The sequence below is a fragment of the Heterodontus francisci genome, chromosome 8 (genome assembly GCF_036365525.1).
Source record: "Heterodontus francisci isolate sHetFra1 chromosome 8, sHetFra1.hap1, whole genome shotgun sequence".
Lineage (NCBI taxonomy): Eukaryota > Metazoa > Chordata > Chondrichthyes > Heterodontiformes > Heterodontidae > Heterodontus > Heterodontus francisci.
This window is the reverse complement of record NC_090378.1, coordinates 121623792-121648448: the sequence shown is the minus strand read 5'-3', so window position 1 is coordinate 121648448 and position 24657 is coordinate 121623792. Positions and strand designations below refer to the sequence as shown.

The window sequence follows — 24657 nt, the reverse complement described above, 5'->3', positions numbered from 1 at the left end:
ATTTCTTTAGTGCAACAGCTTAAACTGAATGAGAAATTGCCATTTTTTCCCTTGGACATTGTCTGGTACAGTAATTTGTTCCAATAAATGTTGTCCTTTCTAAAAGCCCATCTCAGTTTTTGAAAGACAGATTTCAAACTCCCTCACGGACCATCAGCAGCAGCAGCCAAGATAGAATGAGCTCCAGTAATTTAAAACTATCCATAATATCAAAATGTAAAGGTGGCACCATCACGAATCATCACACAGAAAGCATGCCTGTTTGATTATCTCCATCAGGCTGGACTCGATTCAGACCAAGCTCTCTGGGGTAAAAGAACAGTGTTTAACCCATTGTGCGATCCAACTGCCATTAGTTACGATATATAAAAACTTACATTATGTAGCACCTTTAACAATAGAGAAACTGATCAAAAATACAAAGGAGGTGGATTTTAAAGAGTTCAATTTCAAAGATGAGGGGGTTTATTAAGACAGAGAGATTTTCACAGAGAGTCCCAGAGTGTGAGGCCAGGATGTCTGAAGGCTCTGACATTGATCATCAGGACATTTAACAAACCAAATTTGTAAGAGAAGAGGGTGAGAGCTGGGATTTCGGGCTGGAGAAGCTTACAGAGGCAGGGTGGAGTGAGGACAAGAATGTTGAACATCATATCAGATAGATTTAAGAATTATTTGAGGAAATCACAGTGCATTGATAAAGCAAAGACAATGGATGTTAGAAATTAGAATTTTCAAAAGTTATTTTGTTTTGTGCCCTGTAGGAGGCTGATTGAGAAAAGGAAGGCACACGGTAGTGAGGGGAAAGTGGCTACATGGATAGGTAGGTGACTACACAACAACTTACATTTATATAGCACCTTTAATGTGGTAAAATATCCCAAGGTATTTCACAAGACTGTTATCAAACAACATTTGACACTGAGCCACATAAGGAGCTATTAGGACAGCTGAGTGAAGGCTTGGTCAAAGAGATAGGTTTATAAGCAGTGTCTTAAAGGAGAAGGGAGGGCGAAGAGGTTTAGTGAGGGAATTCCAGGATTTAGGGCTGGATAGCTGAAAGCACGGCCAACAATGGTCAAGCAACTAAAATCGGGATTCGCAAGATGCCAGAATTGCAGAATACAGAAATCTCAGTGGACTGTAGGACTGGAGGAGATTGTAGAGAAAGGGAGGGAGCAAAGCCATGGAGGGATTTGAAAACAAGAATGAAATATTTAAAATCACAGTATTGCTGGACTGGGTGACAGGATGGGAGACCAGCCAGGGGAGCATTGGAAAAGTTAAGTCTCGAGGCATTGATAATGGTTTCAGCAGCAGATGAGCTGAGGCAGGGGTGGAGATGGATGATGTTACAGAGATGGAAGGACACAGTCCTGGGGATATGTGATCAGACTAGAAAACAAAGTGGTGATGTTTTCTAAACTGGAGAAATATCCATTGTGGTGTCCTCTGAGGAGTCAGTGCTTATTTACAGCAATTAGGTTTAGAGAGACACACACCAGGATACCCATAGCCCCAACTCAGAAGCAGGAAAATACACTGGTGCTAATTCTACTCTCTGTGCCTTCCCTGTACACCCAACAGTTGCAGTGTACTGCAGGTTTGAGAAGTACTCCTGGCTGCTGATGGACAGAAACTCTAAGGCCTGGAAGTCATCAAGGGACATATGTGGAGAGATTATCTCAATTACCTTGCAGAAATCTTAACCCTAACCCTCTGCTTTGTATGGTGTGTTCCTCTACTTGTGTACATGTGTTCAGGCAGAGGTTGGCGAGGTAGCAAGCCAGCAACACCCCTCCTGCTTCATTATCTTACACCAGGTCTGTGCCCACAAAGCCCCACTCTGTCCATTTAGGAATGCCCAGAAGGCTCAGGGTAGCATAGTGAGGACACAGGCGCAATGTACCAGCTTTTGGCCTCCATTGCCTCTTCACCTTGCTTGGGAACTGAGCATTACACAGGCAGAACAAAGAGAGGAATATACGACACTGCACACTCCAGGGTACAACACTCTTGTCATTCTAAAGCAGGATAGTCTCTGACTTACCATGGGGAGAAGGTGGCACAGTGGTAAAGTTACTAGATGAGTAATCCAGAGGCCCAAGCTAATGTCCTGGGGACATGGGTTCAAATCTCACCATGGAAATTAAATTCAATTCATTAATTAAAAAATCTGGAATTGAAAGCTAGTCTCAGCAATAGTGTCATGAAACTACTATCAATTGTTGTAAAAACCCATTTCATTCACGAATGTCCTTTAGGGAAGGAAATCGACCATCTTGTCTGGTCTACAATGTGACTCCAGACCCACAGCAATGTAGTTGACTCTCAACTGCCCTCTGAATAACCCAACAAGCCATTCAGCTGAAGGGCAATTTGGGATGGGCAATAAATGCTGGCCTGGCCAATGAAACCCACATCCCAAAAAAGAATAATTTAAAAAAATGAACACATTGCATATTTGTTATTAAATGTCTCGCTTTTTTCTATAAAACAGCAAAAACCCACTGTTCATTATCAGGGAATGAATTAGATGTCTAGCAATTACAAATCTCAACATATGATGAAATGTTAATTTAAATAGTGATGCATTTATAAACTCAGGATTACCTCACATTTATCTCCCATTTTATTTCAAAAGTGTTTAATCAAACTTTAACTCTTTCAAGAACAAATCCTTGCAAATTGGATTGTAATTTCTCAAGTGTAGGAAATTGAGGGGGTGATGTGATTGAGGATATAAAATTTTAAAAGGACTTGATAGGATGCAACCATATAAATTAACAGGGAGGAAAAGATCAGCTGGTGCATCAAGCATGCTCCACACCTCATGATGGCTGCAACATCACGATGACACTTTTTACCAAACGCACCTCACCCACGCACCTCCACCCACCCTCACCAAATCGTCCAAAGCCTCCATCTCTCCACCTCCCGCCCATCCACCCTCCAATGTCTGTCTATTTGCCTGGATGGGTGCAGCTGCAACAGCATTCAAGAAGCTCGACACCATCCAGGACAAAGCAGCCCACTAGATTGGCACCCCATACACTAACATTCACTCCCTCCACCACCAATGCACTGAAAACTTCAATAAAATACAGCAGTGTGTACCATCTACAAGATGTCCTGCAGCAATGCACCAAGGCTACTTAGACAGCACCTTCCAAACCTGCGACCTCTTCCACCTAGAAAGACAAAAGCAGCAGATGCAAGGGAACACCACCACCTGCAAGTTCCCCTCCAAGCCACACAACATCCTGACTTGGAACTATATCGCTTTTGACTGTTGCTGGGTCAAATTCCTGCAACTCCCTTCCTAACAGCACTGTGGGTGCACCTACCCCACATGGGCTGCAGCAGTTCAAGAAGGCAGCTCACCACCACCTTCTCGAGGCAATTAGCGATGGGCAATAAATGCTGGCCAGCCAGCAACATCCACATCCCATGAACAAAATCAAAACATTTTCTTTTTAAATATTTCTTTGTACTTATTTTCGACAATGAATCATTCATGTGTGATTCTGTCAGGTAACTGTTGTGTGTGTACACCATTCAGAAGATCATGTTGGTTATGTAAGAGTTATAATGTAACACAACATGTGATTGAGTGTTGGTCAGTCTTGATGATACACGTGTACAGTTACTATCTCAATGTATTTGCTGCTCTCTCAGTAATTAACAAAGAACCCACAATACTGCATTACTGATCTCATCTTGAGTGACAGTCTTTGTGTACAGTCTATACAAACACAGAGGTTCAAGGAACATGCAACATGTTGGCTGCGGTGAGATTTCTGAAGACTCAAAGACGAAAACGGTGTTAAGATTTTGAAGAGAGCACTTTTCTTTTACTTTTAGAAGATCAGACCATATTGCAAGCTTTTTCTCCTCTCAAATCTACTCAGCAATGATTTGGATCTTCAACACCCCAACCCATCCAGCTTTCTGACCTTTGAAGCAGTGCAGTCAGCAGCAACTGGCTCAGCTTCTTTTCATTTTGTCTGTGAGGTCGGGTGTGGCTGCAGACTCTGATTAACTTTATTTATCCAATGATGATTTTATCTGTATCTTTCCATAGGCTTGACATGGACCACAACATTGACAACACAACAGAGATACTGTGGGAATGGTTAAAGAATGTTCAGCGGGCCGACCACGATGTGGAGTGGAGGACACTGGATAATCCCAACTGAGTCGTCTGCTTTGCACAGCCATCTCACTCAATGCTTGTTCCCTCCTTTAAATCTTTACAGCCATATTTTAGATGACTTCCAGATATTTTCAGTACCTAAAACACCCGTCAACAATTACCCTTTGTTTCCTGCCACCGTGCCAATTTGGTATCCACCTTGTTGCATTTCCCTGGATCCCATAGGATTTTATTTTTTTAACCAGTCCACCATGTGGGACCTTGTTAAAAGCCTTGCTAAAATCCATGTAGACCACACCAGCTGCACGACACTCATCTATCTTCCTTGTTACTTCTTCAAAAAATTTGATCAAGTTGGTCAAACAAGATCTTCCCTGAACAAATCCATGCTGATTATCCTTCACTAATTTGTGCCTCTCTAAGTGACAGTTTATCCTGTCTCTCAGAATACATTCCAATGGTTTGCCCACTACTGAGGTTAGACTGACTGGCTGTAAGTATTCAGTCTATCTTTCGCTCCGTTTTTAAATGGAGGTACAACGTTAGCAGTTCTCCAATTCTCCGATGCGACATCTGTATCTGGTGAGGACTGGAAAATGATGGTCAAGCCTTCTGCTATTTCCTCTCTTGCTTCTTTTCACAGCCTAGAGTACATTTTATCTGGACCTGGTGATTTATCAACTTTCAAGGATACTAATCCCATTAATACTTCCTCTCTCCCTAGGTTTATCACATCCAATACTTCACACTCCTCGTCCTTAACTGCAATATCTGCATCGTCCCCCTCTTTTGTGAAGACAGATGCAAAGTATTCATTAAGAACCATACCAACATTTTCTGCCCCTACGCATAGTTGTAAAACTGACTGAATTATGATCACTACCACCAAAATGCTCTCCCACTGCCACCCCTTCCACCTGCCCATCTTCATATCCTAAAACTAAGTCTAAAACTGCGCCCTCTCTTGTTGGACTTGCTACACACTGGACAAAAAAGGTTCTCCTGAATGCACCTCAAGAATTCTGCTCCCTCAATTCCTTTCACAGTAAAACTATCCCAGTTAATATTGGGGTAGTTAAAATCCCCTACTATTACTGCCCTATTGTTCTTGCATTTCTCACAGACTTGCCTGCATATCTGCTCTTGTATCGCCCTCTGACTGTTTGGGGGTCTATAGTTCCATTCCAGCAGTATGATTGCCCTGTTTTTGTTCCTTAGCTCAATCCAGATGACCTCATTTGATGAACCTTCCAACATATCATCCCTCCTCACAGCTGTAATAGTTTCCTTGACCAAAATTGATACTTCCCCCTCCTTTCTTATCCCCCTCCCCATTGCACCTGAAAATCCTGTAACCAGGAACGTTGAAATGCCATTCCTGTCCCTCCTTAAGCCATGTTTCTGTAATAGCTAGGATATCATGCCACCACGTGTTTATCTGTGCCATCAGCTTTATTTTCTATACTGCTTGCATTAAAATAGATACCCCTGAGCATTGCAAAACTCTTTTTTTATTTTCTAACCTTTGTTTCCTCTGTCTTCCAGACTCATCCATTAATTTTCAGCCTTCCATATTCATTTCTGATTTTGTTCCAATTGAGTCTACCCTCAGGCCCCCATTCCCCTGCCGAACTAGTTTAAACCCACCCCAACAGGACTAGCAAAACGTCCCTCAAGGAGCTCTGTCCCGGCTCTTTTCAGGTGCAACCCCTCCGGCATGTACAGGTCCCATCTTTCCCCAGAGCCGGTCCCAATGTCCCAGGAATCTAAAACCCTCCCTCATGCAGCATTTCTCCAGCCACACATTCATTTGTCTTATCCTTCTATTCTGTACTCACTTATGCATGGCACTGGGAGTAATCCGGAGATTATTACTTTTGAGGTCCTGCTTTCTAATTTCTTACCGAGCTCCCTAAATTCTGACTGTGGGATCACATCCCTCTTTCTACCTATGTTGTTGGTTCCAATGTGGAGCATGACGGCTGGCTGTTCCCCCTCCCCCTTCAGGATGCTCTGCAGCTACTCCGTGACATCCTTGACCCTGGCACAAGGGAGACAACAACCCATCCTGGATTCATGTCTGCGGCTCCAGAAACGTCTGTCTGTTCCCCTGTCTATTGAATCACCTATCACTATGGGCAGCCTGCATATAAAGAAAAGCCATGTTTGCTATCTGAAACGTCATAAAGTGATTGGGTTGTTCAAGAAGTGGCTCCGCTGCCTGGACCACTTTGGAGGAGCCCTCGTTGCAGCATGTGTCACGATTAGTCATGGTCTGCTGTATCCTGTACAACCTCAACATCATGAGGGCACAGCCCTTTCCACCAGGGATCAGGCGAGCGGCTGAGGAGGAGGAAGGCAGGAGGCAAACACATCCCCTTTCCAGCCAGGCTGTCTGTTATCACCTCATGGACTGAGGTACCAGTGAGCATAACCCCAATTCCCCATTCACCAACACTCCCACACCTTAGTGACCATCTGTGTCCTCTTGGAAGCAATGAGGAAATAAAAGCCACCACAGAACCATTGCAAACTGACCTTATCAAGCAAAACATCTAATATTCCAAACAAAAGTCAAGTGATCACCCTTGTGCATTCCCTTGGTGCCTGTATTGCAGGTGCTTAGACTGTCCTCGTGCTCCTATGCAGTGCTACCAATGTGGCTGCAGCCTTGACTGGGGGAGACTGCAGATGGCCTTGGAGGACACTCTCGAGTATCTGAATCTAGAAGGCCCAGCTTCACACTGCACTATCTCAGTATGGGAAGTGGCAATCTGGGCTGGCTGACGGACAGGCAACAGCAAGGGCACTGGTGGAATGGCAGTGGTGAAAAGACATACATACATACAAAGGAACATACATGAAATTAGGAGCAGAAGTAGGTCATTTGATAAGATCATGGCTGATTGTGGCCACACCTCTGCTTTCCTGTCTGCCCTTCATAACACTTGCCTCCTTTGACTGTCAAAAATCCATCCAACTTTATCCTGAATATATTCAATGACCCTGCCTGAACTGCTCTCTGAAGAAGTGAATTCCACGGATTAACAACCCTCAGAGAAAAAAATTCACCTCACCCCCATCTTAAATGGGAGATCCCTTATATTTTTGGCAGTTTGAGTATCTGAAGCCATGATAGGTGCTATATAAACATGGATTCTTCTTGAATAAAACCTGGGGCGGAAACCAACTAGAAGTTAAAAAAGGGTCATTATTGGAAATTGCATGACCCATGAACCATTTCAGCCTCCTGAATTCCCCAGCATCATAGATGCCAGTCTTTAACCAATTTGATTCACTCCACGGGATATCAAGAAATGGCTGCAGGTGCTGGATACTGCAAAGGCTATGGGCCCTGACAACATTCCAGCAATAGTACTGAATACCTGAACTCCAGAACTTGCCGCGCCCCCAGCCAAACTTTTCCAGTACGGCTACAACACTGGCATCTACCTGGCAATGTGGAAAATTGCCCACGTATGTCCTATACACAAAACACAGGAGGAGGAACCCGGCCAATTACCATCTCATCAGTCAAGTGACGGAAGGTGTCGTCGACAGTGCTATCAAGCGGCACTTGCTTCGCATTAACCTGCTCAGTGATGCTCAGTTTGGGTTCCGCCAGGGCCACTCGGCTCCAGACCTCATTACAGCCTTGGTTCAAACATGGACGAAAGAACTGAACACAAGAGGTGAGGTAAGAGTGACTGCCCTTGACATCAAGGCAGCATTTGACCGAGTATGGCATCAAGGAGCCCTAACAAAACTGAAGACAATGGGAATCGGGTGGGGGGAAAGCTCTTGGCTGGTTGGTGTCATACCTAGCATGAAAGAAGATGGTTATTGGATGATCATTTCATCTCAGCTCCATAACAAGACTGCAGGATTTCCTCAGGGTAGTGCTCCAGGCCCAACCATCTTCAGCTGCTTCATCAATGACCTTTCTTCCATCATAAGGTCAGAAATGGTGATGTTCACTGATGATTGCACAGTGTTCAGTACCATTCGCGTCTCCTCAGATACTGAAGCAGCCCGTGTCCATATGCAGCAAGACCTGGACAACATCCAGGCTTGGACTGATGTTTGGTGCCAATGTTACTTGCCACTTAAGTGCCAGGCAATGACCATCTCCAACAACATAGAATTCAGCCATCTCCCTTTGGTGTTCAATGACATTGACATCACTGAATCTCCCACTATTGACATCCTGGGGTTACCATTGACAAAAAACTGGATCAGCCACAGAACTACTGCGGCTACAAGAGCAGATCAGAGGCAGGGAGTTCTGCGGCGATTAACTGACCTTTTTCCCCAATGCCTGCCCACCAACTACAAGGCAGAAGTCAGGAGTGTGATGCAATACTTTCCACTTGCCTGGATGGGAGCAGCTCCAACAACACTCAAGAAGCTCGACACCATCCAGGACAAAGCAATCCACTTGACTGACCTTCAACATTCACTCCCTTTACCACCGACGCACAGTGTCAGCAGTGAGTACCATCTACAAGATGCACTGCAGCAACTCACCAAGGCTCCTTTGACAGTTTCCAAACCTGCAACCGAGAAAGACAAGGGCAGCAGATGCATGGGAACACCACCACCTGCAAATTCCTCTCCAAGATACACACCATCCTGACTTGGAGCTATATCACCATTCCTTCACTGTCACTGGGTCAAAATCCTGGAACTCCCTTCCGAACAGCACTGTGGGTGTACCTACACCCCAAGGACTGTAGCATTTCAAGAAGGAAGCTCACCACTACCTTCTCAAGGGCACATAGGGATGGGCAATAAATGCTGGCCTCGCCGATGATGCCCACATCCCATAAACAAATTTTAAAAAAAGTAGAAATTTCCTTCTAACATCCACTGTTATTGGGTGCTGGAAGTTGCCAAGTTGGAACCAGCTCCTCCGTGTTCCTTGACAGTGACCGCTACCCAACCTGAACCCACCCAACTCGATGACATGTCGGGGTCGCGTTGGGTCGCTCTTCCGAGTCCGGCATTCGGGCTCGGGCTGGGTCGGACACAGTAACAGCCAGGACGCCAAGGCGGGAAACGTGCATTTGGACTCCACACTGGTCTGCAGTGAGCGATTTCATCCAAGGTAGAGCACAACCTCTTTAATATAAACAACTTTATTCCGGTGGTCGGGTCGGGTGTGGGAAAAAATTCGAAGGACAAAATTTGGGCTCGGGTCAGATGTAGTTCTGTTTGGCTTGAGTCGGGTTTCATTTGCAGACACAAGCAGGCCTTTAGCGACCGCAGGCTTTCTGACAGACCTGAAAATGCACCAAGTATTTCATTGTGCTGAACCAACAGCCTTTGTCTGTACTCTGCCCCATCAAAGTCCTCATCTGAGTCCTCTGCAACAGAACTCGTATGTGACCTCGCTCTGCAGTGCATTGGTACTTGTGCTATCCTTTCCCTTGTGGCTGGTGTCTCACCACATGCACATCTCACCTCTGATCAATATCTGAGTTAGTGGCTGCGAATGTGATATTGAGTGACAATATTTCATTGTCATCAGTTTCCTGCTGCACTTGGACTTGACACGCCCATAACATTGTCTGGCCAGGTGACCGTTCTTGGGTAGCTGAAAGGGGAAAGGCAGAAGGGTAGGAGATTGAGAAGGAAAGCAAGTGGTGCATATTGACACTATCTGTGACTTGTAAATCAGAAGAGATTGTGGGATGAGGGGGAAGTGGGATGTCAGAAGGTGGATTAAGTAGGAACATCTGCTATTATTTCAGCCCCATCTCTGGCCATGATATTAGTTACGGCTACTCCAATAATTGCAAGCACTGTCTCCTCGGTCAAGGTGAAGACATATAGCCGAGCCTACACCCGCCGGTTAGGTGCTGCAGTCTCTAGTTCTACCCCACCTTGTCATGCAAGAGAGAGGGAAGTGTTTCAGTGAGTGTGGTGCAATGTACCTGTCATTGATGAATAGCCGGCAGTGTGTGCAAGCTGTCAGGTGTGAATGTGAGGCTTGAAACTGTGTGTGAGGGTGAGGTGAAGTTTATGAAAGGTAGGAGTCTTTGATCAAGAATTTTGTTAAGTGAGTGAAGGGTGGTGGTGAATGGAGGAGTGTGTGAGGCTTGTTTTGAACGCTGGACTTTGTAGCATGACTGTTTTAAAAACTGGTTTTAATGTTGTTTAAAATGGAATTAGAGAAATCAGGTGATCTTACATCAACTCCACTTAAAGACAAGGATCTTGGTTACCAGGACAACAAAGAACCCAGATCAAAGACCTTTTTTTTAACAAGCAGAGGCATCTTAACATACAAAGATAGATTTGTTAAAGGGATACTGGCAAGTTCCTTTAACACCCCAAGCTAAAGAAATATCAGCTTTTGTCACACCAGACGATCTTTACCAGCGCTGAGTGATATCATTCGGGCTAAAAAAAATGCTTTGGCAACCTTTGAGAGACTAATGAGTCAAGTGGTAGTCAGTGTTCCTAACTATAGTTTATTCTGATGCTGTGCTGGTATACAGTCTATTCTTGGAAGGAACACTTAAAACAGCTAGAAACTCGGTTTAAAAAAATTACAGGAAGCTCATTTTAGTGGTAAATCTGGCGAGAAGTGAATTCACAAAAGTGAGAGGGACCTACCTCGGGCATATAGTAGGACAAGGACAAGTGTTGCCAAGAAAGGTGAAAGTACAAGCCTTGGTGGAGTTCACTAACCCTAAGTCTAAGCAAGAAACCAAGAGGTTTTTGGGGATGTGTGGTTTCTACTACTAATAAGTTCCTTGACTTATTCCCCTTATGCCACACCTACATGCTTCTGAAATGCGGAATACTTTTAAAGAAGGATGAAGCTGAAAAACGGTTGTACTGAATTGCATTTCTAACTTCTAACAGTCACTGCTAATCCACTGCGGGGATTGGTGTTCTAACTAGTGTTCTTCTCTCCAGACATGGCCAGTGAGGAAGAATGCCCTGCACCATCTTGCTCCCATGCCCACAGTGACAGTTCTATTCCGGAGGAGGTTGGAAGCCTGCCTGCACAGAATGTGGAATCAGCATCAGTAGTCCTTAGGATGTCCACCAGTCCTGACCACAGTGTTTTCACAGATGATTGCTATTCCCAGGACTTTGAATCTGTGGCAACACTCAATAAACAAGTAAGAGATATTTCATATGTTTTCAAAAAACAGTTACCTGATAGTCTAATGGGTCCAGAAACTGCTCAATGTAGTATTAAGGCCATAAAGCATAGAAGTTCCCTGGCTTCGATCCTAGTAAGTCCTAAGTTAGCTGATCATAACATCAACAGGGGCACTGCAATTAGCCTCAGTACCTCTGGGCTACAGAAGGGGGGGGAGGGGGCAAGGAATTCTGCCTGGATTTCTGCTCCTGATGGCTATCTCGGTATTCCTGCTGAGGTGTGTGTGTGTGTGTGTGTTTGTATCATTGACTTGAGGCCTACTATCTGGGGAATGGCTATGTGGGTGAGGCCTCAGTGGGCTCCAAGTGTTCATGGAGTTCTATGACTGGGTGCTTTCAAGAGATGGGGAAGGAGAACGTAAAAGATAGTATCTTGCCAGCTTTTGATCGGATGCATCCTTTGACCCTGAAGGGGACGAAAGAGGAAATGGCAGAGACTCAAGTGTGGGTGTGTGCCAGCGGACTGGAGAATGGTCTGTATAGAACCCGTTTTAATGAAGGAAACAGTGCTAATCTGGGTAACTACAGGCTAGTAGGGAAATCTTAGAGTCTTCAAATAGCAATTAAATTGCTGCAAATCTGATTAGAACACTTAATTCCACTTATGTAACATTGCCCGTCTCCGCCCCTGCCTCAGTTGTTCTGCTGCTGACGCCCTCATCCATGCCTTTGTTTCCTCCAGAATTTACTATATAATGGGATATTCTAATAGAACTTCTTGTTCTATTCCAGAAAGCCAGTTGACGAAGGATAGAACTGGAGCCAGTCTTTGCACATGTTTTGCTTTATTTACAGAGTTACACAATACACAAGAACTCAGGAAATTAGCACAGGAGTAGACCATCTGGTCCATTGAGCCTGCTCCACCATTCAATATGATCATGGCTGATCTTAGGCTTCAGCACCACTTTCCCACCCGCTCGCTATATCCTTTGATTCCCTGAGAGACCAAAAAACTGTCTATCCTGGCCTTAAATATATTTAACCATGGAACATCCACAACCCTCTGGAGTAGAGAATTCCAAAGATTCACAACCCTTCGAGTGAAGTAATTTCTCCTCATCTCAGTCCTAAATGATCAGCCCCTTATCCTGAGACCATGCCCCCGTGTTATAGATTCCCTGACCAGGGGAAACAATCTCTGTGTCTACGCTGTCAAGCCCCTTCAGGATCTGGTATGTTTCAATGAGACCACCTCTCATTTTTCTCAACTCCAGAGAATATAGGCCCAATTTACTCAGCCCCTCATCATAGGACAGCCCCTCATCCCAGGGACCAATTTAGTAAATCTTCTCTGCACTGCCTCCAGTGCAAGTATATCCTTTGTTAAATGTGGAGACCAAAACTGCACACAGTACTCCAGATGCGGTCTCAACAAAGCCCTGTACAGATGTAGCAAGACTTCTTTATTCCTGTACTCCAATCCCCTTGCAATAAAGGCCAACATGCCATTTGCCTTCCTAATTGCTTGCTGTACCTACATGCTGACTTTCTGCATTCCTTGTACAAGCACACCCAAGTCCCTCTGAACATCAACATTTACCAGTTTCAGACCTTTTAAAATATATTCTGCTTTTCTATTATGACCAAAGTGAACAACTTCACACCTCCCTACATTATACTCCATCTGCCATCTTGTTGCCCATTCAGTTAACCTGTCTATATCTCTTTGCAGCCTCTGTGTCCTCCCCACAGCTTACCTTTCCACCTACCTTTGTATCAACAAACTTAGATATGTTACTCTCTGTCTCTTCATCTAAGTCATTAATATAAACTGTAAATAGCTGAAACCCAGCACTGGTCCTTGTGACACTCCACTACATACTGCCTGCCAACTTGAAAATTCCCTGTTTTTGCCCACTCATTGCTTCCTCTCCGTTACCAATCCTCCGTCCATGCTAATATATTATCCCAACTCCATGAGCCCTTATCTTGTCTATTAACTTTCTCTGCGGCAGCTTATCAAATGCCTTTTTAAAATCCAGGTATACTACATCTACTGGTTCCCCTTTATCTACCATACTAGTTACATTCTCAAATAACTAATTAATTTGTCAAACAGGTTTCCCTTTAGTAAAACCCTGTTGACTTATTCTAATTGTAAAGTGCTTTTCTAAGTGCACTGTTAAGACATCCTTAATAATAGATTCCGGCATTTTCCCAACGACTGATGTTAGGCTAACTAGTCTGTAGTTCACTGTTTTCTCTCTCCCTCCTTTCTTGAAAAGCGGTGTAACAATTCCCAACTTCCAATCTGATGGGACCATTCCTGAATCAAAGGAATTTTGGAAAATCATAGCTAATGCATCCATTATCTCTGCAGCTATTTCTTTTAGAGTCCTAAGCCATAGGCTGTCAGGTCCCAGGGACTTGTCAGATTTTAGTCCCTTAAGTTTCTCCAATACTTTTTCTCTGCTGATATTAATTTCCTTAATTACAAGCATAAACCTCCTAACCCTACAACTACGGTTGCAGAAATAAAAACAGAAAGTGCTGGAAATACTTAGCAGGTCAGGCAGCATCTGTGGAGAGAGAAGCAGAATTAATGTTTCTGATGATAAGTCACAGACCTGAAACGTTAACTCTGCTTCTCTCTCCACTGATGCTGCCTGACCTGCTGAGTATTTCCAGCACTTTGTTTTTTGATCAGATTTCAAGCATCTGCAGTATTTTGCTTTTATTTAACTACAGTTACAGTGTGTATCGATTTATGGGTACTAAAGTGAGTGCCCACCACCTGCATACAATTAAACACAATTAATATACAATTAACACTCCTGACCAGCCTCCCATATTCTACTCTCTGTAAACTTGAGGTCATCCAAAACTCCACTGCTCTACTAACTTCAACAAATGCCCGTCACCCATAACCCCTGTGCTCCCTGACCTACATTGGCTCCTGGTGAAACAACGCCTCAATTTAAAAATTCTCATCTTGTTTCCAAATCCCTCCAAGGCCTGGCAGTTGCCTATCTCTGTAATTTCCAGCCGTAAACCTTGCGAGATATCTGCGCTCCTCTAATCCCGGCCTCTCGAGCATTCCCGTTTTCAATCACTCCAATATTGGTGGCAGAACCTTCGGTTGCAAAGGCCTTAAGCTCTGGAACACCCTCCCTAAACCTCTCTACCTCACATTCCTCCTTTAAGACACTCCTTAAAGCCTGTCTCTTTGACCAAACTTTTTGTCATCTGCCCTAATATCTCTCGATGTGGCTCAGTAACATGTCTTGTTTTACATTGCCTCTGTAAAACACCTTGGGACGTTTTATTACTTTAAAGGTACTATATAAATACAAGTTGTTGTTCAAGCTAAAACAGTAGCAGTTAGAGCCGATTTCAAAAGGGATAATTGTGCTCAACAAACCTCCATTTTTTGAAGAGCTGACTGAGATAGTAGATGTGGAAATATGGTGGATGTGGTTTACATGGATTTAGAAAATCTTTAACAAGGCATGACATGAGATTACTGGAGATTAAGGGGTATGGAATTAGGGGGAGGATAACAAACTGGATAAAAAATTGGTTAGAAGGAAGGGAATGGAGAGTAGGAATTGAGTGCAGTTTTCCAGAGTGATTGGAAGTGGGTAGCTGTGTCCCACAGGGTTTTGTTCTGGGGCCACTTCTGTTCACTCTGTCATTGATTTGGGTACAGACTAGAGGGAGTGGTGTTGTAATGTGCAGATCGTATCAAAGTAGTAGGAATAGCTAATTCTTTGGAAGACCAAAGGAAGCTGCAAAGGGAGATTGAGATGATGATGGAATGGGTTAAAAAGTGGCAGGTAGAATTGAATGTCACTTTGGTGTTTGGTTTGCAAAAAATAACAGCAATAATTATACTCTGAGTGGGAGTAGGTTCAGTGTTATGAAGAGCAAGGATCTGCAGGAACAGGTTCACAGGACATTAAACACAATACCTTTGGTTGATAGGGCTGTTAAAATAAAAGGCAGGCTAATAGAATTCTATGTTTTAGGAACATAGGAACAGGAGTCAGCCATTCAGCCTCTTGACCCTGTTACACCATTCAATTAGATCAACTCCATTTTACCCACCTTTGATCTGTATCCTTTAGTATCATTGCTCAAGAAAAATCTATCACTCAGTCTTGAAATTTTCATTTGATCCCCCAGCATTCATTGTCTTTTGGAGAGAGAGTTGCAGATTTCTGCAGCATTTGTGTGAAGAAGCATTTCCAAATAGGCCTCAATGGTGTAGCTCTAATTTTAAAATTGTACTTCCTTGTTCTGAATTTCCCCCAAAAGCACCAATTCTCAAGTGTTTCTTTGTATTTGTATTTCCCCATACCAGATAGTATCCGACTAAATCTGCATTCTATCCTCTCTAAAGCCTCAATACACTTCCTGTAATGTGCAGCCCAATACTACAGACATTACTCTAACTGAGGTCCTCAGGTTTAAATAGTCTCATCATTACCTCTTGGCTTTTATAGCCTAAATCTCGAGATTGGCTTTGGAGTGGGGACAAATTCACTAGATTCACTAGAATGATGCCAGTGTTTAAAGGGTTAAATTATGAGGACAGATTGCATAAACTTTAAGTTTTGTGGTAGTGAAAGTCTGGATTAGACTAGATAGGTGGATAAAGAAAATTGGGATGAAATATGGGAACAGGGTGGGTAAATAAAAGAAAAGACAGACTTGCATTTATATAACACTTTTCACAACCTCAGGATATACCAAGGATCTTTCCAGCCAATGAAGTACTTTTGAAACATGGTCACTGTTATAATGTAGGAAACATGGAAGCCAATTTGTGCACAGCAAGCTCCCACAAACAGCAATGTGATAATGACCAGATAGTCTGTGATGAGGACTGTTTGTTTGTGTGAAGGGTAAATGCTGATACTCACTAGTGGTCCGAATGGCCTGTTTCCATGTTATAACTTCTTTGTATGCCAATCCCTCAGGTCTCTGCATGCTACCTTTTACAGGAGCTGGCTAGTTTCTAGTTCTTTACCTCTGTCAAAGGCCACAGTGAGGTCAAGAAATGTATATGCGCCCGTATACTCAGAAATAACTTAGATTTCTATAAAATCTTTCACGTCTTCAGGACATCCGAAAACACATGATGGCCAGTGAATTAATTTTAAAGTGCAAACAATACAACCAATTTGTACACAGTCTCTGCTGCCCATATTCAAAGCCAATCCCTCAACTTTACCACGAGGAAGCTTGTGTGGAGTAGAAGCAATGGCTGTTGGGCTGAAGTCCTATGTGTGCTGTAAATACTGTATAATACCATGTGGTCTCACTTAGCCTCTCTAAGGTGGTGACGTAGTGGTATTGTCACAGAACTAGTAATCCAGAGGCTCTGGCTAATGTCCTGGGGACACAGGTTCAAATCCGACCATGGCAGCTGGTGGAATTTAAATTCAATTAATAAAAATCTGGAATTGAAAGCTAGTCTCAGTAATGGTGCCATGAAACTATCATCGATTGTCGTAAAAACCCATCTGGTTCATTAATGTCCTTTCGGAAAGGAAATCTGCAGTCTTTACCCAGTTTGGCCTATGTGTGTCTCCAGACCCACAGCAATGTGGTTAACTCTTAACTGCCCTCTGAAATGGCAATTAGGCATGGGCAACAAATGCTGGCCATGCCAGAGACACCCACATTCCATGAAAGAATTAAAAAAACCTCCCATCACGTCAATCAAAGATACGACCATTTCTGATCACCTCCCTTTCCATTCACATTCTGGTTCCCATCCCAATCTCACATCCTTTTGTGTCTTTCCAAGTCACATACAACAGCATTTCAAATATGCTGGCATCACCCCCTTCCTCAAAAAACCCACACTTGATCCATCTGTCCTTACAAACTACCAGCCCATCTCCAACTTCCCTTTCCTGTCCAAAGTTCTTGAACGTGTTGTTGCTTCCCAAATCCTTGCCCAAATTTCCCACAGCTCCATGTTTAAACTTCTCCAGTGAGGTATCCATTCCTGTCACAGCATCGAAACATTTGTCAATAAGTCACAAATGGCATTCTTTATGATTGTGACTGTCATTAATTATCACTTCTCATCCTACTCGACCTGTCTGCTGCCTTTGACACAGTTGACCACACCATCCTCCTCCAATGCTTCTCTGTCATCCAGCCTGAGACTGCCCTCACCTGGTTTCATTCCTAGCATTCCAGTAGTGGCCAGCGAATCACCTGCAATGATTTCTCTTCCTGCTCCCACATCTTGGTTTCCCCTACCTATTTCTCATCTACATGCTGTCCTTTGGGGACATAAACCAATGCACAGTAAGATTCCATTTGTACAGTGGCAACAACCAGCTTTTACCACCACCTCTTTCATCTCCTTCACTGCTTCCGATTTCTAACACTGCTTCTCTGACATCCAATACTGACATAGCCACTGATTCCATCCACCTTCCGAGGCACTCTTGAGCTGAACTCGTGTGCATTTCCACCCCCTGCTGTCCCTTCATTCTCCCCGTCATTCATGGCCATACTTCCCAAAATTTAGGCCCCACATTCTGGAATTGCCTCAAAACCCTATTGTTCTTCTCCGTAAGCATTCTCCTTAAAACAGCTTCTTTCACAAAGCTTTTAGCCACTAGCTCCTAATTTCTGTTCCTTTTGACTTGCTGTGGGTCTGACCAGATCAGTGCACAACACAGTCAGAGTTTACAGCAGGACTGCGGGTCCGCTCGGTCAGTGTGTACAGCGGGACTGCGGGTCTGATTACAGTTACTGAAGAGGTTATGATGAGTGAATCTAGGAGTTATACAGATGTGGATTTACATTTATCTCTATCAGTTAATGTTAGTGTGCAGAGACTGGATGCATGTTAACTGGAGATTTGACTAAGCATAACTATCTCTGTTTTTAAACACATGGACATAGGACATAATTGAGTTTCAAAGTGGATTCCTTCCCTTACTGCATTTGATTTTGAGTGCTATTGCTACATGAGTGTGGTTGTAAGTAAAACTGTTATCATCTTAACCTGAGTGGATTCTTTACAGAAACAACATCAGACCAGAGTGATATTGAAAGCAGAATCCGTGCTCTGAAGGATGAGCTTAGGAAACGCAAGTCAATTGTGGATAAGTTTAGTTTAGAGATACAGCACTGAAACAGGCCCTTCAGCCCACCGAGTCTGTGCCGACCATCAACCACCCATTTATACTAATCCTACACTAATTCCATATTCCTACCACATCCCCACCTGTCCCTATATTTCCCTACCACCTACCTATACTAGGGGCAATTTATAATGGCCAATTAACCTCTCAACCTGCAAGTCTTTGGCATGTGGGAGGAAACCGGAGCACCCAGAGGAAACCCACGCAGACACAGGGAGAACTTGCAAACTCCACACAGGCAGATAAGCTGAAAAAAGAACAGAAGAAACGTCAGAAGGAGAGATTGAAAGCCCAGGAGGCTAGCCTCCTTAAACAACTGGAGGTGAGACTATTGTGGAAGGGCCTGACACCCCACACTGTCTAGCCAGTTTTCAGCTGGCGATAGAACATCAGTCACTGCAGAAGCTGCAATTCAGCCAGTTGCACATAATTCATATTCTCAAAATCAACTCAGCATCTACAAAGTAGATGCTTTTACAATTTTTAATTAGAAAATCATTGAGGGCTATAAAGTGTTTTGGGATGTCCGGCGGGCAAGAAAGATGTTATTCAAAAATAGGTTTTCTCTTTTGGTCTGTCTCTGCTCCACCGTTAGTGGCAGAGTCTTCCACATTATGTCCAAAGCTCGTTCAAAACCATTTCCCAAATCCATCTGCATTGCCACATCACTTCCTACTTTCAGGAGGTTCCTGAAGATCTATGTTTTTCAATGGCACCTTGGGTAGCCTCTCCGTAGGCTGTCACCCTCCTGCTCAATGCCCACTTCTTCTTTGTTAAAGCAGTTCGGGGCATTTTGCTATATTAAATGCTGGATAATTAGAGGTTGTTGTAGTGTTGGGATTTTGTGTGTTAAGTGTTTGGTAGGGTGGGGGGACCCTTAACTAACAGATTGGTTTTGACACCATATGACCATCCAGGTATTTTGTCACCCCCATTAATCTTTTTAGTTACTTACTTGGGTGATTAGTTTTACTTGCTGCTAAAATTCACTTTTTTTATTCAGAAATGGTTTTGCAGTTTGTCTGGTGCAGTTAGCAAACTATGATTGACTTGTGGTTCTTTAAATCAGAATGTTTGACCTCACATGTCTCTCTGTGTCTCTGTCTTCACCAGTCCTATGATGAATTTATTAAGAAGACCCAGGCTGAACTAAGTAAAGACCTTGATGTGGCCTGCTCAACCAAACCGCAGATCAAAAACCTGTACTCCACTGGTACTGAGAAACCCAAGATTAAACCACTCTCTCTACAGAGGTACTGTCAGTGTTGGGTGCTAATTGGAAAATCTTCTGAAGAATTGTCTCTTCTATTGCACTTTTATCTGATAAATATGATAGTAATGGTGGGTCTTCTACCCGAGTGGAATTCCTGTTGTCGAAATAAGTTAGTGGTTGAAGGGTCCCCAGTTATCTTGCAGTTTTATGTTGGGGAAGCTGTGCATTTACCTAGACTTTATAGCACACAAACCAACCATTCGACTCAACAGGTCTATGTAGGTATTTATGCTCCACCTGAGCCTCCTCCCACCTTACACCATCTGACCCTAATAGTGCTTCCTCTTCCTTTTTCTTTCAGGTACTTATCTAGATTGCCCTTAAATACACCTATATTATTCACCTTAAGCACTCCATGTAGTAGCCAGTTCCATAATTCTCACCACTCTCCACTCCACACTCTGGGTAAAGAATTTTCTTCTGAACTCCCTGTGGATTTATTCATGACTGCCTGATATTAATGGCCCCTAGTTCTGGTCTCCCCCACAAGTGGAAGCATCTTCTCTATGTTTACCCTATTTGAACCCCTTCATATTTTAAAGACCTCCATCAGGACACACCTCAGCCTTCTCTTTTTTAGATTAAAGACCCCCAGTCGGTTCAACCTTTCCTAATAGTTATAACTAATGTTCCTCTCAACAGTTTAAAACCTTTCCAAAAACAAGCCTGTATATCTGATGCAAAACCGATCAGGTCATTCTGTATGACAGAAAAGAAGAGCATTGTTCAATAATTTTATTTGAAAGCAAACCTATGCAATTGCTCCAAAATGTTAATGTTCATACATTACCTGGGCAGGTCAATTGGGTGAGTTTTGGGATGTGCCATGAGGCAGTCCTGGGAGTGTAGTATTTCCACAAAATCCGTGTATTGTTGGGATTGTAAACTGCCATTTGTATACTCTCATCTCCTGCCCCCAGGTTGTAATGTTCCATGCACTGAAATGGACAATGACTCTTTTCTCCATTCATATTGAACACCCTTTCATACTTGAAATTTGAATTTATTTGCTGCTTCCGTTTACCCTATCTCCATCACACACTATTGTCTAAAGAGCTGGTTGTTCCAGCCTGGAGGCCCGGTTACATATTTGAGTACTGCTCTGTAGCAACCTTCAGTGTCAAAAGAATCCATTCCACCATGTTACCACTTTCTCCTTTCACCATGGTCTAGCCAATGATGAGGGAAGGAGTAAGTGTCAATCAAGACAGAAACTCAACTTCAGGTTGACCCAATGCTTCCACACAGTGTGCACCAGGCCCAATACCTCCTTCAATTAGTTTGTGCTAAGTGCTGCAATTATATTCTCCTCTTTCGGGTGTTGATAGCAGACAGTCATTTAACCGAAGCTTTGTATGCTACTGGTTTAAGAAGATTGGACGATGCAACTGTTTGGCATCTTAATTTAATACGCATCAAAAGTGACTAAGTGCATGGAGCGAAATGTGTGTGGAAAATAAAAATTGGAATTCCTTTATAACTGAAACATGGTAGATTTCTCCAGCATTTTGTATTTCACAGCACAGAAATGTGATTGTAATATTAGATCAGGATGGTACCTTTCTTACTGCTGGTGTTTCAGGTTCATTTTTATTCAATGATAAAGTTGCTGTTTCAAGTTGGTGACCTTTTATCAGAATCTGATGCAAGGTCATTGACCTGAAACATTAACTCCATTTCTCTCTCTCCACAGCTGCTGCCTGATCTGCTGAACGTTTCTAGCATTTTCTGTTTTTCGTTCAGATTTCCAGCATCTGCAGTATTTTGCTTTTGTCATTTTATTCAACTCATTATGGCCCAGAGTGGGAATTGTTTTACATTCCCTGGAAGACATTTTTGATAGCTGATTGCCTTTTTACTGATATAACTCCTCCAGGCAGCAGTGCAGAAATCTGTGTTCTTGCAGTTTAAAATGTGACTATTACCCAGAGACATCAGCTGTGTTACCAGCAGGGCAGGTTATAAGGTGAAAAGCAAGTCAGAAAAGCTTGCTGGGAAATAGTGGCACAACAGTTTCAGGGTTCTGACTAGGAGGCCAGTGTTGGTTTACCAGTTGTGTCTATCACAGACACTCTGGAAGGTTAGGCAAAGATTGGGAAATGCTGTTTAGTATGGGGACTGCCTGTTTATGCACCACAGTCCAAGAAGGGGTTGACTGGATTTATCCATCAGTGAAAATAGCTAAGTTGGTTATACTGCACGGACTATATGATTTACGCTGCCGAGCTCTAAGTTAGAATTTGTTTTCTGTTTTCAGGACTGAATCTGCAAAGAGCTGGAAATCCCTTACTGAGGGCGAAAGATCCAAAGCATCGTTGGGCTCCGTTGCCAAACACGGTATGTACCTGTTACCACACACCAATAGATTTGGACCCCAGGGGTTGTGCCTTTAAACAGCTAAGTTAGTGTAGGATTGAAAAGCTCTAGAAAATGTTTACTATCATTTTAATATTTTGACTTGATGTATTGAGGAGCAAGCAGTCAGCCTTCATATTGAAAGCCAGTGTAAATCAGCAGCTGATATATTTATGTTTTTGGTAATTCTGCAATCGGTTGCTGCACTGATCTCCAGTTCACCTACTCTCCCTTGTATCTAGATCTTTCGCATTCAGTTCTGAACTTGTATGTGCCATCACCAGACTGGCTTTTTAAAAAAAAATCCAAATATTGTTTCAATAAGGCTTTTTTGTTCCTTTACTGAGAATGCAATAGCTTTCAAAACTACATCCTCAAGTGGTGTCATTGCAAGTTTACATGGATAAAATAATTTCACGTCCCACTTCAGAGACCTGAATCCCATAATCCAGGCTGACACTTTAGTGCAGTACTGAGTGAGAGCTGCACTGTTGGTGGTGCTGTCTTTTGTTGAAGATGTTAAACCGAGGCCCCGTCTGCCTTCTCAGGTGGATGTAAAAGAAAAGTGTAGCGAGTTCTTCCCAAGTGTCCTGGCCAATTTTTATCCTTCAGTAAACACCTAAAACAGATTATCTTGTCATTGATCTTATTGCTAGTTGTGGGACCTTGCTGTGCTGCCGTGATTCCAACGTTACAACCGTGACTGCATTTCAAAAAATATTTGATTTATTGTCAGGTGCTTTGGTGGTGGTCCTGAGGACATGAAGTGTATTGTACACACACAATTTCATTCTTTATAGAAAGTGATTGAGTCACACCAATTACTTGTGTTTGTTACAGACCAAAGATTATCAAGTCCAGAAGGGCAGAAATCTAATTGCCTCAGTGAACTGCAAGCATCAGACCGAAGCAAATCCACAATCTTCGATAGTCGAGATTGGTCAAACAATTTGTTTCTCTCTACTTTGCGACAAAAAATTTCTCAAAGATGCAACTTTCCAGGAATCTGATGCAACTGAGGTTTACTTCATAGGAGATGCTATTGTCAGATTCAAGTGCTGTACTATTTTATATACTGAATTGATAAACTGATTTAATAGATATCTCTCAGCCTCGGTCTTAGACAAGGTTACATGTAAAAGACAAGTTAAACCTTCTGATAAATCTGACTTTATTTTGATGAACAGCCTCTCTGGTGATGTTGGACATTACTTTAAAGCTCAGTTGTTCTGTGAGCAGGCCTAGATTCATACCTGCTCTTGGATATCTCTGATAGTGATATTTTTTGTTTCATTTATAATTAAGGTTTCAAGTGTTTATTTTTAGCAGCATTTTGTTTACTCCAAATTCAGTCTAGGAACATAGGAGCAGGAGTAGGCCATTCAGCCCATCGAGCTTGCTGCGCTATTCTATATGATCATGGCTGATCATCTACTTCAGTGCCTTTTTCGCACACGATCCCCATATCCCCTTATGTCACTTGTATTTAGAAATCTGTCAATCTCTGCTTTAAACATACTCAATGAGTGAGCTTCCACAGCCCTCTGAGATAAAGAATTCCAAAGATTCACAACCCTCTGAGTAAAGAAATTTCTCCTCATCTCTGTCCTCAGTGGCTTCCCCCTTATTTTTTAAATTGTGTCCCCTGGTTCTAGACTCCCCAACCAGGGGAAACATATTACCTGCATCTATCCTTTTAAGTATTTTGTAGGTTTCAGTTTCATTCTTCGAAACTCTCGAGAATACAGGCCCAGTTTCCCCAATCTCTCTCCATAGGACAATCCCGCCATCCTGGGAACAAATCTGGTGAACCTTCATTGCACTCCCTCTATGGCAATAATATCCTTCCTAGGGTAAGGGGAACAAAACTACATACAATACTCCAGGTGTGGTCTAACCAAGGTTCTATACAATTGAAGTAAGACTTCATTACTCCTGTCCTCAAATCCTCTTGCAATAAAGGCTAACATGCCATTCGCCGCCTTGCTTGCTTGCTGCACCTGCATATTAGCTTTCAGTGACTTATTGACAGGGAAACCCAGGTCCCTTTGTACATCTACACTCTCCAATCTCTTACCATTTAAGAAATACTCTGCACATCTGTTCCTCCTACCAGAGTGGATAACCTCACATTTTTCCACATGAGATTCCATCTGCCACGTTCTTGCCCACTCACAAAGTCTTTCCAAATCTCCTTGAAGCTACTTTGAATCTTCCTCACAACACACATTCCCATCTAGTTTTCTGTCATCCGCAAACTTGGAAATATTACATCTGGTCCCCACATCCAAATCATTGATATATATTGTGAACAGCTGGGGCCCAAGCCCTGAAAGCTGCAGTACCGCACTAGTCACAGCCTGTCAATGTGAGAATGACCCGTTTATTCCTACTCTGTTTTGTGCCTGTTAACCAATCCTTAATCCATGCCAGTATATTACCTCCTATCCCATTTGCTTTAATTTTGCTAATCAACCTCCTGTGGGGGACGTTATCAAAGGCCTTTTGAAAATCCAAGTATACCACGTCCACCAACTCCCCTTTATCAATTCTGTTAGTAACATCCTCAAAAAACT

General features: G+C 43.0%; 1 protein-coding gene across 1 annotated transcript; it reads left to right on the top strand.

Moving 5' to 3' along the window:
* The first annotated feature begins 10753 nt into the window (after positions 1-10753).
* Positions 10754-23091, top strand: LOC137373258 (centrosome-associated protein 350-like). Its single transcript, XM_068038108.1, has 5 exons — positions 10754-10819; positions 11084-11292; positions 19567-19706; positions 21984-22063; positions 22922-23091. The coding sequence occupies exons 2-5, from the start codon at positions 11086-11088 to the stop codon at positions 23089-23091; spliced, it is 597 nt and encodes a 198-aa protein (XP_067894209.1). The 5' UTR covers positions 10754-10819; positions 11084-11085.
* Positions 23092-24657: the final 1566 nt, after the last annotated feature.